Raw genomic sequence first — 22438 nt, forward strand, 5'->3', positions numbered from 1 at the left:
GATTTTTCCCAAGAATGGCTTTTTCCTTAAAATGCGACCATTGAGACCTTCATCAGAAATCAGTTAATGTGAATATGCAAGCAGGATAATTAGTAAATATTAATCAGTAAATATTACAATACAAATATCAGTGAAGTCTACAAAATTGTAACTTTCTTTTTTCACTCCATTGTTAAATTATATTTCCTTTAATTAGAATTCACGGCACATGTTCTTATTTATTCTGGACTTTTTTTTTGTTAAATCACTCATATTATTATTTCATAAATAACTACGTTTCTACAAATACACATTTATTATATCCCCCAAATATATTGGTAACACTTTAGTGGTTATAAACAACAGCAACAAAAAAAAAACAAGTGTATAATAACTGTTTTGCAAAAACAAAAGCAACCCCATACAATTGCTGAGACAGATAAATACAGACACAGGCATGGAAAGGGAACAGACCTGAAAAGACAGACTATATCCATTATAAGCGATTATAAACAACAAAAAATGCCAAAAGTGAATAGCCTTATTATTTCTAACCATATTCTATAATTAACAGCATTTCTATAGATTGTTTATAATCACTTATATCAGATCCCTAAACTAAAGTGTTACCAAGATACTTTCTGTAAATATCTTTCTATTCTTTAGGTCAGTTGAGAAGTCACCCAAGCTAAATAGAGGGCCTCAAATACTCATCTCATGTCATGGTATCTTCCAGTGACTCATCTATTCAATGTGCCTACTGAGATTATCGATCTGATATGCCTGTAACAAACGACCCTAGCAGAGTTTACTAACTTTTTATCTCAAGGATATCTCTAATAAGCAAAACAAGACTGCTGTTGTTTAAACAAACATTTTTTATTGGTTTTATTTTGCCCTTTAGTGTTCATGGAAAGCTTAGATATTAAAAAAAATAATAATAATTCTACAATCAAGTAAAACAGTATATTAAGTTACAGAATATTTTTAAACAATGAAAGGCAACATACTCCAATCACAAAACATGTAAAGTTTACCTAGGAGTGTACTTTCAAAACATTCACATCCGATTGTATTTTCCAATTCTAATATTTCTTATCTGCTGTCACCCCATGAAGCGTCCTACCGTATGCAGTCTGCGGTTTTCATCTCACCTTAAAATTACCTGGCATGATCATTGGGACGAAGAAGGCAGAATAATCAGGAAACATATTGTGGCTCAATTTTTCTCGATGGCTGTCATCTGCTTTTGAGATTAGTTATCTGGCCAAGTGTAAGCCTGCAATTACTCATACCTCTTGGCCCCATCAGTTCTTTGGTATTCGGTCATTCCAGTTGGTGGATCAAAGTGAGATGCTCAAAGCCTTAAGTCACCTTGACCTTAAATCATATTAACATTATTTGCACAGGTCAAAACGGGCATCTTTGCTAAATTCAAACACAATCTCCCATTGTGTGAAGGAGTTATCCAGCTATTTTTGCCTGCACACAATACCCTCCTTGAACCCTTTTGTCCTTCACATGTGGTTTATGTATTTTGTGACACATGTATTTATGAAACAGGTGGAACCAGTCAAGTTAAAAAGGCTGAAGTCTTGCATGGTTTTTCTGGGATCAGGAAGCAAGAGATGTCTATGAACTATCAAAAAAAAAATAATAATTAAACCATGAAAAGACTTACTGACTGCTAGAGACAAAATAATTAAAATGTCAGTATTGAAGCAATCAAATTCATAAAAAGCAAGGTGAAGGGTAGCAACAAATATTAAAATAGAATTTGGAAAGTAAATGGTGTATTTGTATTGTTTTTGTAAACTGAAAACTATGTCCAACAGATTAAACAGGTTGTACCAAACTGTTGTTTTATACTTTTTAATTTACCAAAGTACACTTTGTTACATTTTCCCTTCATTATTCACATCCAGAGTTAATGAACCCAGGTGCGCAATGTCTAAAGAAGCAATAATGATCCTCATAAAACAGTACATTTTCGGTAAACGTTTAACAAAATACTCTGTTACATGCTTAAGACTTGTATAACCATGGTCAAACTAATAGCTGATGAGGGTTTTCTAAGTGATGATACAGTGGGCCCTAATTATAAAGCTTCCAGTTGTTTGCAAAATATTATTTTAATTCTGGTTTTAGTAAATTACAAAAAGTGAGAGAGTCAAATTATTCTGGACTATTGTTGGGTTTTAACAGTGTAGGCAGTTTTTTTTTTTTTTAATGAATATTAAACTTTAATAGATCAATCCAGAGTACTGCATTTTGATTGAGGGCCCTAAAAAAATGACCCTAAATATTTCAAGATTTTGCTAAAGTTTTGGAAAAAGGCAGTATCTATGTCAAACCAAAACTAATCAACTGTCAGGCAGTACAGTATACAATATTTAGGAAATTCCTTCATCTGACTCAATCAGAGCAGCTCTGGTAGAAAACACATCAGCTAGCATGTGTTTCGGGATCTCGGAGCCCCTCACTTTCAAAGCATAGCAGGCATCCTCTACTTTCCCCAGGCTTTGCTTCAAAGTGTACAGCTTCTTTGAGACTTCATACGGTCCGGTGTTGCCGATGTAGGAGAAGCCATCGTAGACCTGGCGCAGGAACTGACTGAGCTCGAAGGGTGTATCTATATCCCCGTTGCCGACACTGCTAATGCACATGCGCATCAGCTCTCCAGTCAGATCCGCTACTCCTAAGAGGTAGTCTGTTGGAGTCACCTGGAAGCAGACGGTTTTGTCTTTCCCATCCTGGGAATCACTGGATAGACCCTTAAAATGGAAAGGCAGACAAAACACAGTTAATGCAGTAATTCCTAAGAGCAATTCCCTTTCTGTCATATTGAATGACATGTATTATATTATTCTTGCAATCCTTGGCCATTGTTTACTTTATTGTATGCTCTCAGCTTATGTTCCTTGAAGGTTCCTTCTCCCTTCTATTTCATAAAGGATGTACAGCTGGTGTTTTCTAAAGTCAATTTTAAAATTACACATTTGGAACTAGAATGTATGTGTTGTGAGTAAATAACAATAACAACAACAACATAATAATAAGGCTGTAATTCTATCAAGGGTTTCTGGCGACATGTCACCAGAAATAGTATTACAGCCTTACAGTTTTGGTGTATATTGTATAGACTGTAAAACAGTGAAGTTCATAGGAAAATTATCATTCAGCATGTATTATAATTAAGGCTGGGATTAAGGGTAACACTTTATATTACGTGGCATAAATTAATATTAAATAGATATGCAACTGCATATTAAATTAATGTTAAATTCATATTGAATAGATATGCAATTGATATTAAATGTATGGTGAATTATTCCTTGTTACTTTCCCTTAACATTTAAGTCAGATGAACTGTATTTTCAATTAAACATGTAAACAATGGGAAATTATTACATATTTTCAAGGGTGACAAAACGTATTATAAAAGGACGTGATGTGCAATTACATTTTCAAATCGACATTTGGTTAACATTTAGCAAGAAACCAGCAACTGCATATTTATTAAATATGGACTTAACATCAATTTAATATGCAACTGCATATCTATTTAATATTAAGTTATGCCACACAATATAAAGCATTACCGGATTAAGTCACTGTGGTCACAGGTGTCATGGATTCTGTGATTTCTGTTCATGTCTGTTATTTTACCCCATTTAAAAAAAACAAAAAAACCAAAACAAAACAAAAAAAAAAAAGCTTTTTTCATGTGCTCTTGATGTTGAAGTGGCTTGGTTGCCTTACTTTGTAATGCAGCTGTTCACACTACTCAATACTTGACCACATTGAAAACATTTTAAAAATGAGCAAAACAGCAAAAAGAAGTGACCAGTCACGAGCAGCACAATACCCTAAAAATGTATTTCATGAAAGCGGAGGTTTATTGTTTTGTTCAACGTGCCGGTAGATTGCAGTCATAAAGCCAGCTGTGACAAACATTTGGATACACCATATCACAAATGTAAAGCAGAGGCCTTAGAATCTGAAAAACCAAAATATAAAAATAACTGCACACTGTACCACAGCAGAAGCAACAGATTTACACAGTCCTTTTAAACATTATATTTTAGAGGTATGTAAAACCTACAGTTTTTGCTTGCTGTCCTGTAGGAAAACCACCGAATGTTATGTAAAACAAACATTTTTGCTTATAGTATAAACTGTGAAGCTTATTGATTTACAGGATTAAAACTTGAATCTGATGATAGGAAAACCACGATACATAAATACATTTAGACTAATTTTCCTGTTTTCCTATTTATATATTCAGATTAATTTTAAGTATATTGTATTAAAAAAAAAAAAAAAGATAATTTTCAATCCTGTGACTTCACACACCATTTTGGCTTTCCTCTGTGACTAAACAAATTTATCGTGATTGCTTCGTGATTCCTAGCCCTACCTAATCCTAGCTCTAATTTATAAAAATAATAACTACAGTATACCTCAGATTCTTCATTTTGTTTATCTTCAGTGAAAATCAAGTCCTTATTGATTTGCTCGAGGCTAATCAATGAACGTTCTTTGATAAAATGCTGGAAAGATACTGCCTCCACATACTCCTGAATCCCTGAAACAAAGAAAGATTGGGTTTATTTTTATGCAGACGGGCAGGGCCGGTACAATACAAACAAAACAATTTCTACACAGTGAACCTACTATTTATTACATTTATGTATACAGGTTGCATTCATTGGAAGCCTTTCTCTGTCATATTTCTGCACGTGAATAAGCACCAATACCACACCTAATCATTTTAATGTAAAACGGGTATCAAGTGAGGTGACAAGTGATGGAACTATGCAAATATCCAAAAGGTCCCATCTGTCCACCCGTGCCATACGCCAAATGGTGTGTGTGACCATAGACACTATTACAGGGCTGTCATGAATTATGGAATTGAGTGTGTTGACCAGTCTATATACAGTATGCCTAATATACACGTAACTGCATGTCATATAATTGTTTGGACCAGCGAAGTCCACACTTTTTTTTCTAAATGTAAATATTAGGACCATAGTACTGAATAGTATTTTTTACTTTACATTTATGCTTTAATCAATAAAAGCTGAGGGACGGACAATCCTGACCTGAACCACCTCTGCCAACCCTTTTGAAAACCATCACACAAAGTCAACTAATACACTGACCAAACAGTAAAATTACAAATTACAAATACATGTAGTAAATAATACATTCCACAGGATTTTTATTATTATATAACAGGTTTGAGATTTCCACTATTGTTTTGTATTATTTATTTCCTTTCCCTCCTAGAATAGAATTGACCATCTCATACAGACCCAGAGGAAACCTGCTTTGACCTGAGGGAGCATAAATGCATTTCTGGAACACAGCCAAGGATCCTACTGTATAGAATGAATTCTCAAACACAGCTTCCCAAGAGCAGGTATTCATGTTTATAATACAAAAAATGGAACTAGTAAGACATTTATTATGTTTTTACCTTCCCCTTACAGTTCTAAATGATCCAATATTGGGATAATTTTTCCCCTCTATAGCTGTCTTTCAGCTAAATGTAATCCACTGTAGTGGAATGCCAATGTGCCCATTCACTATCTTTAATTTCCTCATTTTAGAAAGTAACATGCTGTGATGTTCAACTCTAGAAACATCACCAGCTTTATACTATTTTGGAGTTTTACAAATACCAAAAGTTCATGCATCAATGCCGAGACCTCTTTCTACAAAAATATATATATATATATATATATATATATATATATATATATATATATATATATATATATATATATATATATATATATTTCTAGTATCGGTATCAGTTTCTGTTCACAAGATACGTGCAGAAGAGTTGCACTGCATTTCCAGAGAAGACGCCACATATCATAGCTCTCCTTGGCAGTAACCACTTACTGGTTTTCAATGATTTGATAATCAATACACGTCTGTCATATTTGTGTCTTTCTTCTAGGGAAACATGACACCTATAGGTTTATAGTGATTTGTATTAGGTACCGCTAATTACTTGGTGAGCATTATGTGCTTTAAGGTTTTGAAAGCAAATGGATGGGTAACTTCCTTAAATAACAATGTCCTTGAGACAGTTATACTCTCCGTGATTTTAATCACATGTAGGTTATGTGCACTGCTCCTCACGTTTTTCATTTCATTAAACAAATGCAATTCCAAATGTATACCAATCTGCACTACTGACTAACACAACAGATGTTCGAACAGATAAGAAAAGCTACATGTTCAGCCTGCATAACCCCACGTTCATTCACTGTCCCCATGTAAACAGAGGTTAATAATCAAAGGGCGGAATGATAAGTGTTTTCAGTTATTTTAAAACTGCAATTAACATCAAAGCAGGTCATATCAGTAAAGGCCTGGCCAACTCATACCAAGATAAATAGGCTTGTCAAAACTTTAAACTAAGAATTAGCATTTCATTGGACTCAACCAAATAGCAAGTGACGTGTCTGCCATCAATCTTTTTCTGAAGGAAATTTAAAGGCAGTTTCATTTTTGGCTCAGTTTACTTTCTAGCAAATGTGCTAACTTTATCAAATCATCCATTTGATTCCTTTTATTGTTACTAGCTTTAATAGTAGATTTTACTTTTAATAGCTGACCATTTATAATAAAACACACTTTTGCATAAGTACAAAATTGTCCTATATAGACTGATAAAGATTATTGCTTTATTTTGATTCTTTCTTTGGGGATATCTATCATAACAAAAACAAAATGCAAACAAATGTGTCTTCCAAATAACGAGACAATTGGGGATGAAAAGTTAGTTTAGTATTTGTGCAGAATGGAAATCTCGGTTTTGCTCTAACAAATAAGACTTATATACATGTATATACATGTCAGTCTGGAAGTCAGAATACAAAGATGCATAGAGTAGTTTAGTATCATCACAGTCAAACCCCAAAATCACAGGCTGAACAGCATTGTAGTACACGTGAAATTTTCCATTACATTACTATAAGCTGTTTATATGACACAGGATGTCCCAATACTTAGATACTGTATTTAACTATCTGACAGAATTTTAGACAATTGTTTAAGAAAATTCTTATTTTACAGGGTTATTTTGAAGACAGTTCTGGGTGCATTTTCATCTACTGTTTGTTGTTTCAAACCAAGCCAAAGTTTTCCAATGTGATTTTTCAGGCAAGTCACCTTGTGCCTTCGCCCTGCCTCTTTGTAGAGCTAAACACATCCCAGGAAATGGTACATGGCAACGCAAAGATCAGGGATGGAACAAGCACTTTTCATTTTTATCGCAGTCTATGTTACTCAAAATCTAAATCGAGTGACAGAGCCAAGGTTTTGTACAGCAATTTTGGAAATACATTTTGTTCTTTTATTTGTTCCTAATTCAGTGTGCATCGAAGCAATCTGACAATAGTAGCAACAAAGTAACTTGACAGTAACTGTTTTTATTTCTGATCACTGTACAGATGTATACAGCAACATGGAATTCATACGTACAGAACATTTGTTACCGTATTACTATTATATACATAACTTAGAGATAGCTGACCTCTCATTTTCTTTTAGCAGCATTTAGCCTACTTGAATTGTATTAGCTGAGGTGATCCCACAGTGAGCTATTTATTTTAAATATCTGTACATTTGTCAACATTAACATAAAAGCTAACAGCAATTTAAAAAGTCATTTGAGCTGTTCCAATTTGATAGTGACAGTCTTGAATGAAATGTTTGTAGTTTCATCTTCATCTGAACTACAATTCAGATTTAAAACACCTGCCGACTTCCTTTTCTGATGTTTTTCTGAGATTCTGAAGGCTCTGCAGAAGGCTGTCTACATAATTTAGAAATTGTAATGTATACATGCCCATCACAGTTTTTCAAAATGCATTTCTTGCCAGATGCCCATAAGTATATAACAAATATATAACAGCTGGCACAAACTAAGTCATTGGAATACAGTGAAAAATGAAACAGGTGTGCACTTACTATAGATCTTATGGAGTGCAACGGAACAAAACAAAAATCTGATGGAAGTATGCACAGAATTGGGCAAACAGCTGATATACAATTGTAAAAAATGGTTATAAGACTGACAACCATTTGCCTTCATGATGGCTCGTACCGTGCAGATTTAGGGTCAGTTCCATTTTTTCCAATTCAATTCCTATTCCAATCATTTTACAATAAAGGCTTTATTGAGCAAACAGATACTGTATACAACTGAATGAACTTGTCAGGTAACTCGATAAAGCCTGTGGCACAAACCTCAGTAAAGACTATGCTGTAAAACTGAATTGTATAAAAGGGAACTGGGATTGGAAATGGAAATGGAATTAGAATTGAGCCGAGGCTCGAGTTTTACAGATTCGATGTGCGTCTTTCTTGACGGCTTTTCCCGCGGTCATGCCGTTGCTATGCTCTCTACGTCCCTGCTATTTCTGAAACACTCACATATTCTTTTTTTTCTGAAATTTGTTTGCATTCTGCAATTATCCAAATTAAAATACAATGTACAATGGACTTTGGGACCGCTCAGCTTTATGCAATTAAGTGAATTATACATTTAGCCGATATTCATTTAACCACATGATACAATCATAGAAAATGATGCACTAAAAAACGGGACCATCTGCATGTCATGCAATTAAGTGATTTATGCAATTATCCAATATTAAAATTAGTGGAGTCGACTGTATATGCACGTAGCACCAAACAGTACCAATGGTGTCTCTGTATACTACTAGAATTTCCACATGCAGTTTATTAAAGGAAAGTGTTCAACAAAGAAAGACAAGCTAGTACTGTTCTTCTGAAGGTAATTATTCCCCAAGTTAGGCAGTTCAAAATACTTGCCATGTCAGAAGCACTGATTTACTATTAAAAAAAAAAAAAAGACTTAACTCTGAAGCAAATGCAAAGACTTTTTTTTTTTTTTTTTTTTTTACTGAGTAAAACAATTTCAACAGTACACATTTAACAGTATAAACTTAGTTGCTAAATGACCAGTCAAGAGTTGTTTTCTTGTTTAATTACAATTAAAATGATCTTATTCCTCTGAGAAATGATGTCTGCCTTTGTGCTTGCTTCTAAATATGGTCCACTGAGTTAGGGGGCAAAGTTTGCCCATAACAAAACACCTTTACAATAATATAACTGCTACCAGTGCAACCAAGTCATTTCTTGCTAGTTTTAAAACATTTATATTTTTTACTTGAAATAAATCGGGCAAGTTTAACACTTGTTTGGATCAGGTACATTATTTTACATCTTTAACAAGGGCTTACAGCGCGCAGGATGACAGGAAGAGTACAAGCAAACAATTTTAATTACCTTACGGTTTCAGGTACCTGCCTTTAAAGTAAGATGACACTATTGTCGTTTTCATACACAATAAGCTTACTTGACTTCAAAAATGTCTTAAACGGTTCAAGAAAAGTCCTACTTCGTTTGATTGGATGAGTAGTAGCCTACACAAGCTTCAATATGAAAGCTGAAAATATATTTCAAGAAAGAACGAGTTTAAAAAACAAAAACTAATTCTAGCCTACTGTTATTCCTACAGGCTTGTTATTTTGAAACACTGCTGCTTCAGATTATTACTACTGCTTAATAACATTTTACTTAGAGCAGCAACACGATCCTACTAACCCTTATATAAATAACTGTGTAGTTCTCTCTTGCCTTTTTTTCAATGAATATAACTTAACAGAGAATAAAAACAAACTAAAATCTGTGTAAATTGTGCAGTGCGGACTATGGGTCAAACCAATGTTCGTGTAGGGTACATTTTATTGTGTTATTATTTATTTATTTTTTAAAATCTATGTTCAACTTCTGAATGACTTTCCATTTTTTATTACATTTTAAACAGTTTAAAAAGAAAAACCATAACAAAACATAGAATAATAGCGTGTATACACTGAGCAAAAAAAGCAGAGTGGCAAAATATAGGTTTGCCCCCCTCCCTGTGCCCAATGGGTTAGGTGTCTATGGTCTCAATCAACTTACAGTTCAACAGGGAAAAAATATACTAAAAGGTCACAAAAAGGGGTACAGGTCAATCAAATCAACCTCTCAGTCTTCTCAAAAGAGTGAAAATATCTAACCTGGCAATTGAATCACACTGGTTAACACACTGGTATGAGGGTACTGATACCAACATTCCACCATGTTATGTATCATTAGGCTATCGCCCGATCTCTGCAATTTACGTAAAATCAGCCAGGCCTCTAAAGTAAACAGACAGCTCCAGCCAACTCTAGTTAAAATCCCTCTTTGCTGCCTCCAGCAGATTTAGAAAACACTAATTATAATAAAATATACTCAGAGGAGTTCATCTCTTTAAAAAAAGGAAATGTTTCCATCCTGCCTAGTTAACTACGTAAAAAAGACACAGCACTTATCAGATTGGACCAGCATATAAGAACATGTGTACTTTCCAGCCATCATCGATTGCTTGAGCTGTTTTTAGAACAAAACAGATATCTCTCTCCAAGACTGAAGCTATGGGTGAGTCGCAAAAAAACCTAAAAGATCATAGCCGTTATAAGGTGGTTTTATTCAACATCTATCTGCACTGCACCATGTTGCATTAGCAGTGATCCAGGATAATGAATTACACTGAACGGCAAACAGCATAGCAAGATGATTAATAGCTTAAGTGACATGTGACACCACAAAGGATGTCAGGGGGAAAAAGACAATGAATATAAGGACTGGAATGGTTAGTTGGTATGCATCTGATAACGGCTGTGTATGTTTATCATTTCAGAATGGCAGAGTCATTGTTCTAATGACAATATGCCATAGAGAAACAGGACAACCACAAACTGTTACTGTCTGTTTACAGTAGTTTACACAGTATGCATGGCTAACTCAAAAAGGTGTACTGTATCAAGCAGGGCTGCAGAATGTTTGCACCCACGTACACAATGTGAGCTGAAGATTTGGTTGGAAGCCGATGAATACCGCCACCCCCCCCAACCCACATGAAGTTTTCAACTTTCGCCAGCATCGGACAGGAATCCGAAGGAGACCCCCCCTCCCCTCATATTGTTCGAATCTGGTCACTGTCTGCACTGTTTAAGGTGCATTTACATAAAACAAGATAACAAAGCAACATGTCATTTTTCACCTTGCATGCTGCAAACAATGTGTGCCTGCAGTAATTCTGCATGGAGAATCCACTTAAATGAATGGCACTGAATGAATAATGATGATAGCGATTGCAACTGCAGATGATTTATGACTGTGAAGGGCGCTCAGGGCCCGATGACTGTGGGGGTACTCAGGCCCCGAGTGAAAGATAAATTTGGCCGGAGGTCTCGTCTTCGGGTGCCCGACGGCTAACTGCGCGAGGCCGGCTGGAAATACATGAACAGTTACATGCATACCAGTGCCGCAGATAGGACGTGGCTATGAGCCACCTCCCCTCAAAAGAAGAGTCCGCCAAACCATGAATGGAGAATAATAATAAATAATTAACACACCCCACAGTGGCTGCCACCTAACCCCCAAATATTGAATTTAATGAAAATTAGCAGCTGAGACACTAAATACGAACCGCTCAGCACTCAGGAAAGGAAAAAACCCTACTCACATATTTTAAATTTTTTAGGGGGAAACCTCAGGAAATCCGTGGCTGAGGGCAGCCCTTCCTCCAGGCTCTAAGCGGTCAACTACCGTTTCAGCTTCCTAGTGCTTGACTGAGCAGCCAAAACAAAAATAAGCGACAAGAAAGAATAGTACACAGAGCTTTTATGCGCTTGCTGACGACGTATTGGTTAGGAGCGGATTCTCCTTCAAAAATGAACAAAAAAAACACTTAATTTCTCATATCTATCCAAGATTAACCTAGGTACCATATCATCTTTTTTTTTTTTGTGAAGTTATTTTTTTAGATATTTATGTTTTTAAATTTAATTTAAAAAACGGGTTTCCCGAGATAAACACCTACATGCATAAATTAGGCTGAATGGTTCAAAATAGCTCTGTAAATAAGTACCTTGACATTATAGGTACATATTGGATTAGTGGTTACAAAATTTAAGTTTTCATATTACTCGCCAACACAGACCTGCAGTATATAAATCCCAATACTGTTCACATATTTGTTGGCGTGTAGAATACTGATGGACCATCGACATCCTGGTTACTGTATCCTGTACAGAACAGGTATCTCACTGGAGTCTCCCCCCACAATGTGACTATCCTAGCTTTTGACAAGGGTCAAAGAAAACAGCTTAGTCTCTTTATATTCATCATCTAGCTGTGACGTGAAGGCCTAAAACCCCAATGAGGATACCGTAACCCATTCACATAGTCTCAGCTGGATTAAACAACTGACAACCATAAGGTGAAGGGCATTTTAAGCCATTGCTAGTACCTAGAACACAGGCCTCGACGAAAATCAGACTGTGTGACAGAAGTGTGATATAAATGTGGTATGCCCGTGTTGGACTGCACGCATCAGCATAAAAAAAATAAATACATTTTCGAAGATGTCGAAGATTTTTTTTTGATCTAGGTACTGTACTAGGGCTGTCAATTAATCGCAATTAACTTCTGTGATTTTACATGTTAATTTCTTTGGAGATTTTTTTTTTTTAACCCCAGTAAATTATGTGTTTGTCTTGATTATTTCTTGACGCTTCCTTTTTTTTTTTTAAACGTACTATTAATACACCTTGTTTTTATCAGCATCTAGTTAGTTTGTGCTCTGTGCCGATTGCTGCCTGCCAACCCTGGTAACAGAGGGGTGGGGGAAGTGTGTGCAGAAAAAACAAAAACAAAATACTCCCGTTTTGGCAGTAAGTGTCTTTCTGTCACAGCTGATGCGAGGCAGTGATATGAGATGTAACAAAATTCGACTCCTATTGCAGGTTCTATTGTTTTTAAATACATCTGTGTGTGTGTGTATATATACATACACATTATATTATATATATATATATTATATATATATATATATATAGATATATATATATAGTATATATATATATATATATATATAGTATGCAGACAGTCATTACTGGGACCTGAAAACATCAATTCATCTCAACCTGACAAATAGAGTTGCGTCACCAAATATGACGCAGTGGTTTATATATATATATATATTTTTTAATGTATCAAAAAAATACAAATTATTATGTAACACTGACTGCACATACCTACAGATTGATTACAGAATAATATTAAATATTCATGGATTTGTCAAAGAAAGCATTCTACAATACGCCAGCACAACAACAATGAACCAGAGCAATACCTATGATCTGTCTAATGACTACTATATTTTTTTTTTTTTATATAAAATTATAATTATTCTTATAATGATACACATATATATTAAAGGAAACTGATAAGAAAATATACAGCATAATCTGAAATGCTTTAAGAGGAGTAATAAACTGACAATTGTGATTTAGCAGTTGGTTCAAACAATTTAACAGCAAATAATTGTAGAGACGGGGGCAAGATTTTCATTACATGAGAACGGAAGTTAAAAAATCATGCTGATTTTAACTTGGCTCTCGCCCAGATAAGCACCAACTAAGATGTAGCTTTACAGTAAACTAATGTGATGCATCTGCATCTCCATCCATTTGCATTGCTTTCCATCCGATGTAGATATCCTTCTTGCTGGTGTTGATGGCTGAAGTGTAATGCTTGCTCCAGGGATCAGCTTATTTTGCCTCCCCAGCGCATCAGCACACACAGTGGCTGCAATGTTGGCTCCTGAGATCAACTACAGTGAGGTCTCCCCAGCGCATCAGCATGACAACCGTCTGGATTGAGCCAAGTAGGGTACACCTCTGGGGTCTTCAAGTGGACACCTTCCATCCTTGGTGTTTCATCGACTAGCCCACGACACCAAGAGGGCTCGACAGTGATTCTGGCGTCCCAGCATCACCCCCCTTCCTTCCTCCGTCCATCACTCAACTCAACCCAGCTTACTTACCCGTACATCAGCGTTGCATTCTTCCTATTGTGCTTGAGATCCCCAGCCAGAATCTTTCCGTCTCAACCACAGCCAGTTGCTGCTCCTTTCTGCTGCTTCAGATAAGTTTTTCACTGTGCGACGCAACTATTGGCCACTGAACCTGACATCTCTGAGAAAACGGGTTGTAGTGTGTGCCACAAATCCTCAACAACCCACCTCCACTGGGTAAACTCGGACTCTCCATCCTCGTTGTTCCGCTTCGGTAGCTAGTTGAGCATACTGAAGTTTCTTCGTCTTATCCACAGCATCCTCCCATGGCACTGTTAACTCTACCAGATGAACAAGCCATGCTGATCCAGACCACAAGATCAATGTCTGGTCGAAGGTTAGTGGTGGCAATCTCAGGTGGAAAAATAAGCCATTGACCAACATCTGCCAGCATTTTCCAGTCTCTATCAACTTCCAATTGTCCCGAGCGGGATTGGTTTTAACACCTTTTCTTGGTGGTTGCTCTTTTGGACGAGGGAAGTGTCTGTGTGTAATGCTTTTATGGAACTGGTGGCAACTTATTGGTCAGGTTAAGTTTGTCTTCTAATGTTATGGCCAAACATCGCAGCACTTGGTCATGGCACCAAGTAAACCGTCCTTGGCTAAGACCCATATTACATCCTGTCAAAATGTGCCTTAAATGTTGTAGGTGAAGAACACAAAGGACATGAGGGATCCTCACCCACCCAGAGGTTTAGGTTCTGTGGTGATAGGAGAACATCATATATTGATCTGATGAGGAAACGAATCCTGCTCTGTTCCATTGTCCATAGGTCTTGCTAGTCGATCTTGAGTTGTTATTCCAGGAATAGGATAGGATTCATTTATCAACAGTAGTCCATCGCGTATCTGACTGCTCTAGTGCCACAGTAAGGGTGAATATTATAAAAAGGAAGGGGTTTGGCAGTTACCTCCAAGTAGTTTCCCTAATTAGTGCAACATAATATTGACACAGGAGCAGGTTTTATTCTTGTTGATCGTTGGTGTACTGTGTGTGTTTATGCCTGCAGTAGGCGTGGTATGATATCAATTCCATGGCGGGCTAATAACATTAATGACAAGAGTTTTTTTCTGAATCTGTATTTCTGAGTCTATATTTGAAATAGCATCTCTAAACAAAGGAGGCCACGTTTGGAAGTATTTCGAGGAACCTTACGAGAAAACCGTGGTATGTAAACAATTATGCCAAACAAAATTACCATACCACAAAAACACAAGTTCAATGCTTCACAGTTTTAAATGAAAAACATTCTGAATTGTGGATGTAGCTACTGATGGCATTAAAAAGCAAACATCCATAACAACATTTACTATAGATTTGGCCGAACAGGGCGTGATCACGTTATCCCCTATGAGGACAGTGCGTGTGAATCGTGAATGCAGCAGTTTTGAAATCAATATAACACTATCCCAATACAGTGCCGACCCATAAAACAATAACGGCAAGGCTGGTTTTTCCTCCCATTTTGAAAAAAAGTTGCAATTACCACAGACTCGTGGAACCCATTTCCCAATCTTCCCATAGGTGAAAGGCTTTTTTAACTTGAAATTTTTCTGTAAGCTTTTGAACCGAACAGCCATTTATGTTTAGTACAACTTTTATTTTCATGTTGGAACTACTGAAGTGAAGGACCTCTGAGACACACTTCAAACAGGCAGGCCAGGCATCTCTTTTTACAATTAATGTAAAGTTCTGTGGATACACGAATTTGAATACTTTACGTTATTTAGTAATATTTGACCATATACAATTAACTGCACAAGGCGGCATAATATACTACTTGATTGTGTGTTAATTTAGCATTTAAAATAGGACTTGTGGCAATGTTTGGGAGGTGTATGTACAGTGACTCTCAAAAGTACTCACCCCCTTTGAACTTTTCCAGATTTTATTGTGTTAAAACATGGAATCAAAATGGATTTAAATTAGGTATTTTTGCCACTGATAAACACAAAAAAGTCCATAATGTCAAAGTGAAAAATAAAATATACAAATTGTTCTAAATTAAATACAAGAAAGAATTAAAAAAAAAAAAAAAAAAAGAATTCACCCCCTTGAGTCAATATATGGTAGAGGCATCTTTGACAGCAATTACAGCCATGAGTCTATTTGGATAAGTCTCTACCAGCTTTGCACATCTGGACACTGCAATTTTTGCCGATTCTTTTTTGCAAAATTGCTCAAGCTCCATCAAGTTGGATGGGGGCCTTTGGTGAACAGCAATTTTCAACTCTTTCCACATATTCTCAATTGGATTGAGGTCCGGGCTTTGACTGGGCTACTCCAAGACATTGACCTTTTTGGGTTTTAAAGCCACTCCAGTATGGCTTTGGCTGTATGTTTGGGGTCATTGTCCTGCTGGAAGATGAATCTTCTCCCAAGTCCCAGGTCTCTTGCAGACTTCAGCAGGTTTTCCTCCAGGATTTCTCTGTACTTTGCTGCATCCACTTTGCTCTCTATCTTCACGAGCATTCAGGCCCTGACACAGAGAAACATCCCCACAGCATGATGCTGCCACCACCATGCTTCACGGTAGGGATGGTGTTCTCTTGCTGGCCTCCCTGACTAGATACCGTCTCACCCGGATACTCAGTTTTTGAGGACGGCCTGTTCTAGACAGATTCACAATTGTGCCATATTCTCTCCATTTCTTAATAATGGACTTTACTGTGCTCCGGGGGATATTCAATGCCTTGGAAATGTTCTTATACCTACCCCTGATTGGTGCTTTTGAAGAACCTTATTCCGGATTTCCTTTGAATGTTCCTTTGTCTTCAAATAGTTTTTGTTAGGAAACGTACTAACCAACTGTGGGACCTCCCAGAGACAGGTGTATTTAACCTGAAATCACGTGAAACACCCTATTTGCATACAGGTGGACTCCATTCAACTAATTATGTGACTTCTAAAGACAATTGGTTGCACCAGAGCTTATTTAGGTGTGTCATAGCTAAGGGGGTGAATACTTATGCAATCAATTATTTTCTGTTTTATAGTTGTAATTAATTTAGAACAATTTGTAGATTTTATTTTTCACTTTGACATTATGGACATGTTGATCAGTGGCAAAAACTCCTAATTAAATCCATTTTGATTCCATGTTGTAACACAATAAAATGTGGAAAAGTCCAAGGGGAGGTGAATACTTTTGAGAGCTACTGTACACTAGTACAGTATGTACAGGAGAGTGGCGTTTGATTTGAGTACTCGGAAATTATAAATGCTCAAGTACTCGTCTCGAGCAACAATATATCTAAAAATCCCCACCGCTACTATCAACGACTGCAAACTTTTAAATCTCTGAGGCAGACTTTTTAATATCAGTCACAGTGCTCTTTACAATTCCAAAATATTTTTATCTCTGGTAATTACATTTTCCAGAAATGAAAGTATTTCCAACTTTTTTTTCAATTGTAAGCATAACTCGCTTTCCTGTAGCCATTTTGCATTAGCGCTGTACAGCGGGTGATGTTCGTCTTTTTTTTCTAAACCATATCATTTTGGGCAGTTACTTTTTTTAATAATAAGAATAACAACAACACTTAATAGGTTCCTGTTTTTTGTTGTTAAATGAACCTTTAAGCAACACACTATTCTCTAAACATTATACTATCCAAAAATGTGTTCAATATGTATATAGTTATATCTCCACTAACAACTTTAATTACAACCATAAATATAAACATTTCAATATATACTTTGATGTGTACATGTTTTTTTTTTATTTTATTTTACATTGTAGTTAAGTCTTCATGCAATCATTCCGGGGCGCTTTACAAAAGAAATATAAAAAGCCTGTGTCTAATATATAATCCAGCTACAAATAAACAGAGTCAAACAAATACATTTTCAAACAGGATCTGAAAGATTACATTGTGCTAGCATTCCTGATATGAATCGGGAACCAGTTCCAAAGACGAGAGGCATTATAACTAAATGCTCTGGCTCCGACAGTTCAAACAAATTCTAGGGACTGTCAGAAGATTAGCATTTTCCGATCTCAGGGAACGACCAGGTGCATATGGGGTCAGCAGATCTTGAAGATGAGAAGGTCCAAGACCATGTAAGGCCTTATAGGTGGTAATAATAATAATAATAATAATAATAATAATAATAATAATAATAATAATAATAATATTATCAGTAAAACAAATGACTGAGATGGATGCAGTAATTGTATGAATTAAATATGCAATTAAAACCAAAATTAAGATTAGAATTTTAAAAAATTGCAAGTTTAATAATGATTTTTTTTTTTTAATCGCTTGACAGCCCTGTACTATACAGAATACTACATTATAGCTACAGAAACACATTTATAAATTAGTTCCAGTTGTAAGCTTTATGACTTGCAATAAATCAGCTGTGCACTGTCTGAATGATGCTTCAGTACTTGGATAGTAGTGCTGATAAACATATTTAGGGTGACATACCTTTTAAATTGCATTTCTGTTTGACCGATTATAATTAATGTATCTAGCATTTACACAATATATTAGATAGCATATGGTGAAACAGCTCCACCCTGCTGGACAGACAAGATTTTCTTCTCATATTTGCACCATTCAAATTTATAGAAAAAATGAATAAACTTTGGGAAAACCCATGGGCATAGGATAAATGTATACAGAGGGGCATTTCTGTAAAAGGGGAAATACAACTTCCAAAAGCATTGCACTAGCACACACAACATGGCCCAATTATACTGTAAGCAAAGTCAAACTGAGCCAGATTTATCATGGTTTTACCTACAAGGTGCAACTTGCACCACTACACAAACCTTAATTAAGGTCACAAAAGTTTTAGCTTAACTGTAACAAATTTACAAATGGACCTTGACAGATCTGCTACATTGGATTTACATTTTTTTGAGCAGGCCTACTTATTTCATTCTCTGTTTTTCCTTCTTTTGAAGTCATCAATCTGATCTAATTCAGAGATTTTAAAAAAAAGTTGGTTGTTTTTTGGACAGCGGCACTACAGAACATAGGAGTTTGAGTGCTTGACGCAAGATTTATGCTGCTAAACATCAAAAGTGTTTGATTCAATTGCAAAAGGATAAACAGTGCAAAGTAAGACTGAATAATGGTACACTTTAATAAACTAACAACTAATATCAATTATAAATATGTGCATGAGTACAGTTTAAAAAACACACAAACACACACAGATAAATGTTGTACACAATCTTCTGGGCATGTTACAGTCTTTGGTTTACAATCCTCTTTTCCAACTATACACACATGTCCTAACCAAATCTGCAAATTCAAAATCAGTATCATGAAAAAGTAATTAACCACTAACTCCTCCATATAGACATGAAAACAAATATACAGTGCATACAACATGCTGACCCCCACGTTGTGATACTGTCAATAAAAAGAAGTTTCAGAACAACTGGACAGGCAGCTCTCTTTCTTTCACTGTTTTTACATACAGATATGCCTCCGCTATGTTTGGGGGATAATACATTAAAAAGGCTTTTAGGAAACCCCCCCCCCTCACCCCCTCCCTCATCCATTTACCAAAGCAAAACCAAAAACATGATGTTATCTCTGCGCTATATCCGGTTACTACATGATCTGCAACATTATTAAGTAGTTATATAATCTAATAAAAGATAAAAATTTAAAACAAAAATGGTGGGAACTGCAACTGGTCACGTCGATCGGGATGTACAAACAATTCCACTGTGACCACAATCTAAAAATGATTTCCAAGGCTGCAAGATAACTGCTAAAATCGTATAAGCCTTAATGTTTCCTTAGAAACTTGGCAGACATGAAGTCTGACCAAAGACTGGTTTTAAGATTGTGGAGGGAAAACACGCTTTTAAGTCATTTTTTAACAACAAGGGGCAAGTAGTAATTAGTACACTACGTGAAAAATGATTTACCCAATCAGGAAATCTGATTGGAAGTCATTCAACAAATTAATTATATAAAAAAAATGCTAACAGCAAGATAAGACACACAATTTAAATGAATAACACTTTAGTAAAACCATGTGCAATAACCACTATGTTTTTGGGGAATGTTTTAGGCTTGCACTATAAGCAATGCCAAAATATATTATTGTGAATAAGACAACAGTTATAGTACAACCATAGGATACTGTAAGTATAGCACTGTCACACAGCAGTATGTGTCATATTTTTTCGAGCGTGACTGGTTTGGCTCAGGCTGATACAATAAGGAATACAAGTTAAGTAATTAAGGCAGAGACACATATCTGCGCAACATACTCTGCAATTACGCATAGAGTACTGTATGTATCTTTCTCAAACCACCAAATTTAATCTTGGTGGCCAGGCACTGGCGGTTAGTTTGCAGCATGCCGGTTAATCCTACATCATGCAAACTTGGCTAGTGGGAGACAGACACCCCTTCTCATCTATCAACCTCTTCAATACAAACAAGGCTGAAAACTGACTGACGCATTTTTGATTATATGTAAAAAAAAAAAAAAAAAAAAGTACTGCTACGAACACTTGATTATTTTTTTACACAACTACACCAAAGCTGAAATCATCTTGACTGGAGATGGATTTGCATTAACAAAAGATTTACTATCTGCTGTTCAAAATGTGTCCAGTGAAGTCCAAGTGATTCAGTTGTTGCTGCTTTATATCCCTAAGAAGCTGGATGGTAATGAGGTTTGACTTGGACAAATGCAATATTTACAAAAACTGTTCAGGACCATAATGTATTGTTGGTCAGATCTTTAGAAATACACATAAATAGCCATCATTTCAGTGACTCAAGCTTTTATCAGTTAAAAATATCACCTTGAGATGGTAACCATGATGCAGTCAAGTTTAGCTGGCACTCACAAAATTTATCCTCCACTGACAATGTTTTATTGGAATATTCAGTGTTGGGCACGTTACTTATTACTCGTCTGTTCAGAAAAAGGTAATTTAGTGTCCCTAACAATTACTTATTAAAAAAAAGTAGTGTGTTGTATTACTCGTTACATGTTACTCGTTATATTTCTTTCTCCTGATTTGTCCTGTGAAACAGTTGTTGTGTCTAGTCTTCACTTTTTAACTATCAGTATATGTCTGGTAATTAATTTATTAAATGTGTCAAAAAAGGTTTTTAAAACTATGCATATCTTTCCAATGTATACATAAAGGGGTGAACATTTTTAAAAATTTACATAAAAAGGCTTTTTATAAGAGAATAGCGAGCACCATTTGGGGAAAAAAATGACAGTGTGTGTTAGATAAATCACTTACCGTAACACACATGTATTTTGTAGATACATATTATATATCTATGCATCAGTCATATTGTAGTACTTTTTAATATGCACGCAATTTCAGTTCTTCAAAGAGTACATTCAGTTAAACCATTTTAACCGTTAAATCTAAAATAGTCCTTATTGTATTGCATCAAAAGCAGCTTAGGTTACTGAAGAAGCTGTTTATGTACCTGTCAGGAATCAGGATCTCTGTAATGCCTTTATTAAGCTCTGTACTAAAGCCAGTTAACCTGATTGTGCACACGCATGCAATTAAGGGCTGTTGTGATAACTAGACACTACTGTTTCTGGTTTGATTGCTTGTAGGGCTGACTGAGAACACAGATTAGCAATAGCGACTGAGGGTGCACCTGTAAAATATAATAAAGAGCCGTTCACATTTATGATTACAACTGAACTGAAATGTACTTTGGCTTTAAAAAAAGAAAAGACCTCTAATATAGGCGTACAATAGAGAAAAGGTAACGAGACAAACTAGTTTTTATTTTGCGGAAAGCAACTAAAATATTATTAATGCCATTAAAAACCATACGCATTATGTTACCTTGTTATTGCCAAAAGGAACATTATTACACAGAGGTCGCGGTAACGCAAAACAAATCCATTGGATGGAAAAATATTTTGTCTTGCGTTCACTGCATGCACAGAATGGAAATGGACGCAGACATGCATATTCATGGTAATCTATTACACTGCAGCAAAATGACCGTAAAATACTTGCTTGTTTTAAAAAAAAAAAAAAAACTGGTTCTGCAATATAACAGCATTGATTAAAGGTACACTCCAGTCCTGCAGGTGGCAGCAATAAGCCTCATATTTGGCTTTGCCAGCAACATCAAGGATATTTACTTTTAGGCCCTGTCCACACTACATAACCAATCTCGAGAACTGTACTAAAAAACATTTTAATTAATCCAGCTCAAACTTTAGCGTCCACACTGAAGTATATAATATATAGTATAGTATTTATATAATAAGTACTGTATTTTGGGAAAAAGTAAATGCGAACACACACAAGTAAGGCTTGAAGTTTTGGGGGTTTATTTTTAATCGGGTGACAAAATTAGCTGATTCTGTTTCATAATTAAACTTAGAAAAAGCTGTTAATTTCAAAACAACCTTTGCTTTTACCATCATGTCTTGCCTGACCTAACTCTGGTTCCTTTAATTTTATTTAAAAAAAAACTGAC

The 22438-nt window shown here is 35.7% G+C and overlaps 1 protein-coding gene across 2 annotated transcripts in view; it reads right to left on the reverse strand.

The window, feature by feature from the left end:
* Positions 1-842: 842 nt before the first annotated feature.
* tsnax (translin-associated factor X) overlaps positions 843-22438 on the reverse strand; it is a 40174-nt gene continuing 18578 nt past the window's right edge. For both annotated transcript variants that reach the window (XM_041252866.1, XM_041252867.1), the window contains exons 5-6: positions 4443-4567; positions 843-2753 (exon numbers count right to left, since the gene is read on the reverse strand). In XM_041252866.1, the coding sequence (XP_041108800.1) occupies positions 2373-2753; positions 4443-4567 (506 nt within the window). In that variant the 3' untranslated portion in view covers positions 843-2372. The remainder of the gene's footprint in view (positions 2754-4442; positions 4568-22438) is intronic.

Source organism: Polyodon spathula, chromosome 6 (assembly GCF_017654505.1).
Source record: "Polyodon spathula isolate WHYD16114869_AA chromosome 6, ASM1765450v1, whole genome shotgun sequence".
NCBI lineage: Eukaryota > Metazoa > Chordata > Actinopteri > Acipenseriformes > Polyodontidae > Polyodon > Polyodon spathula.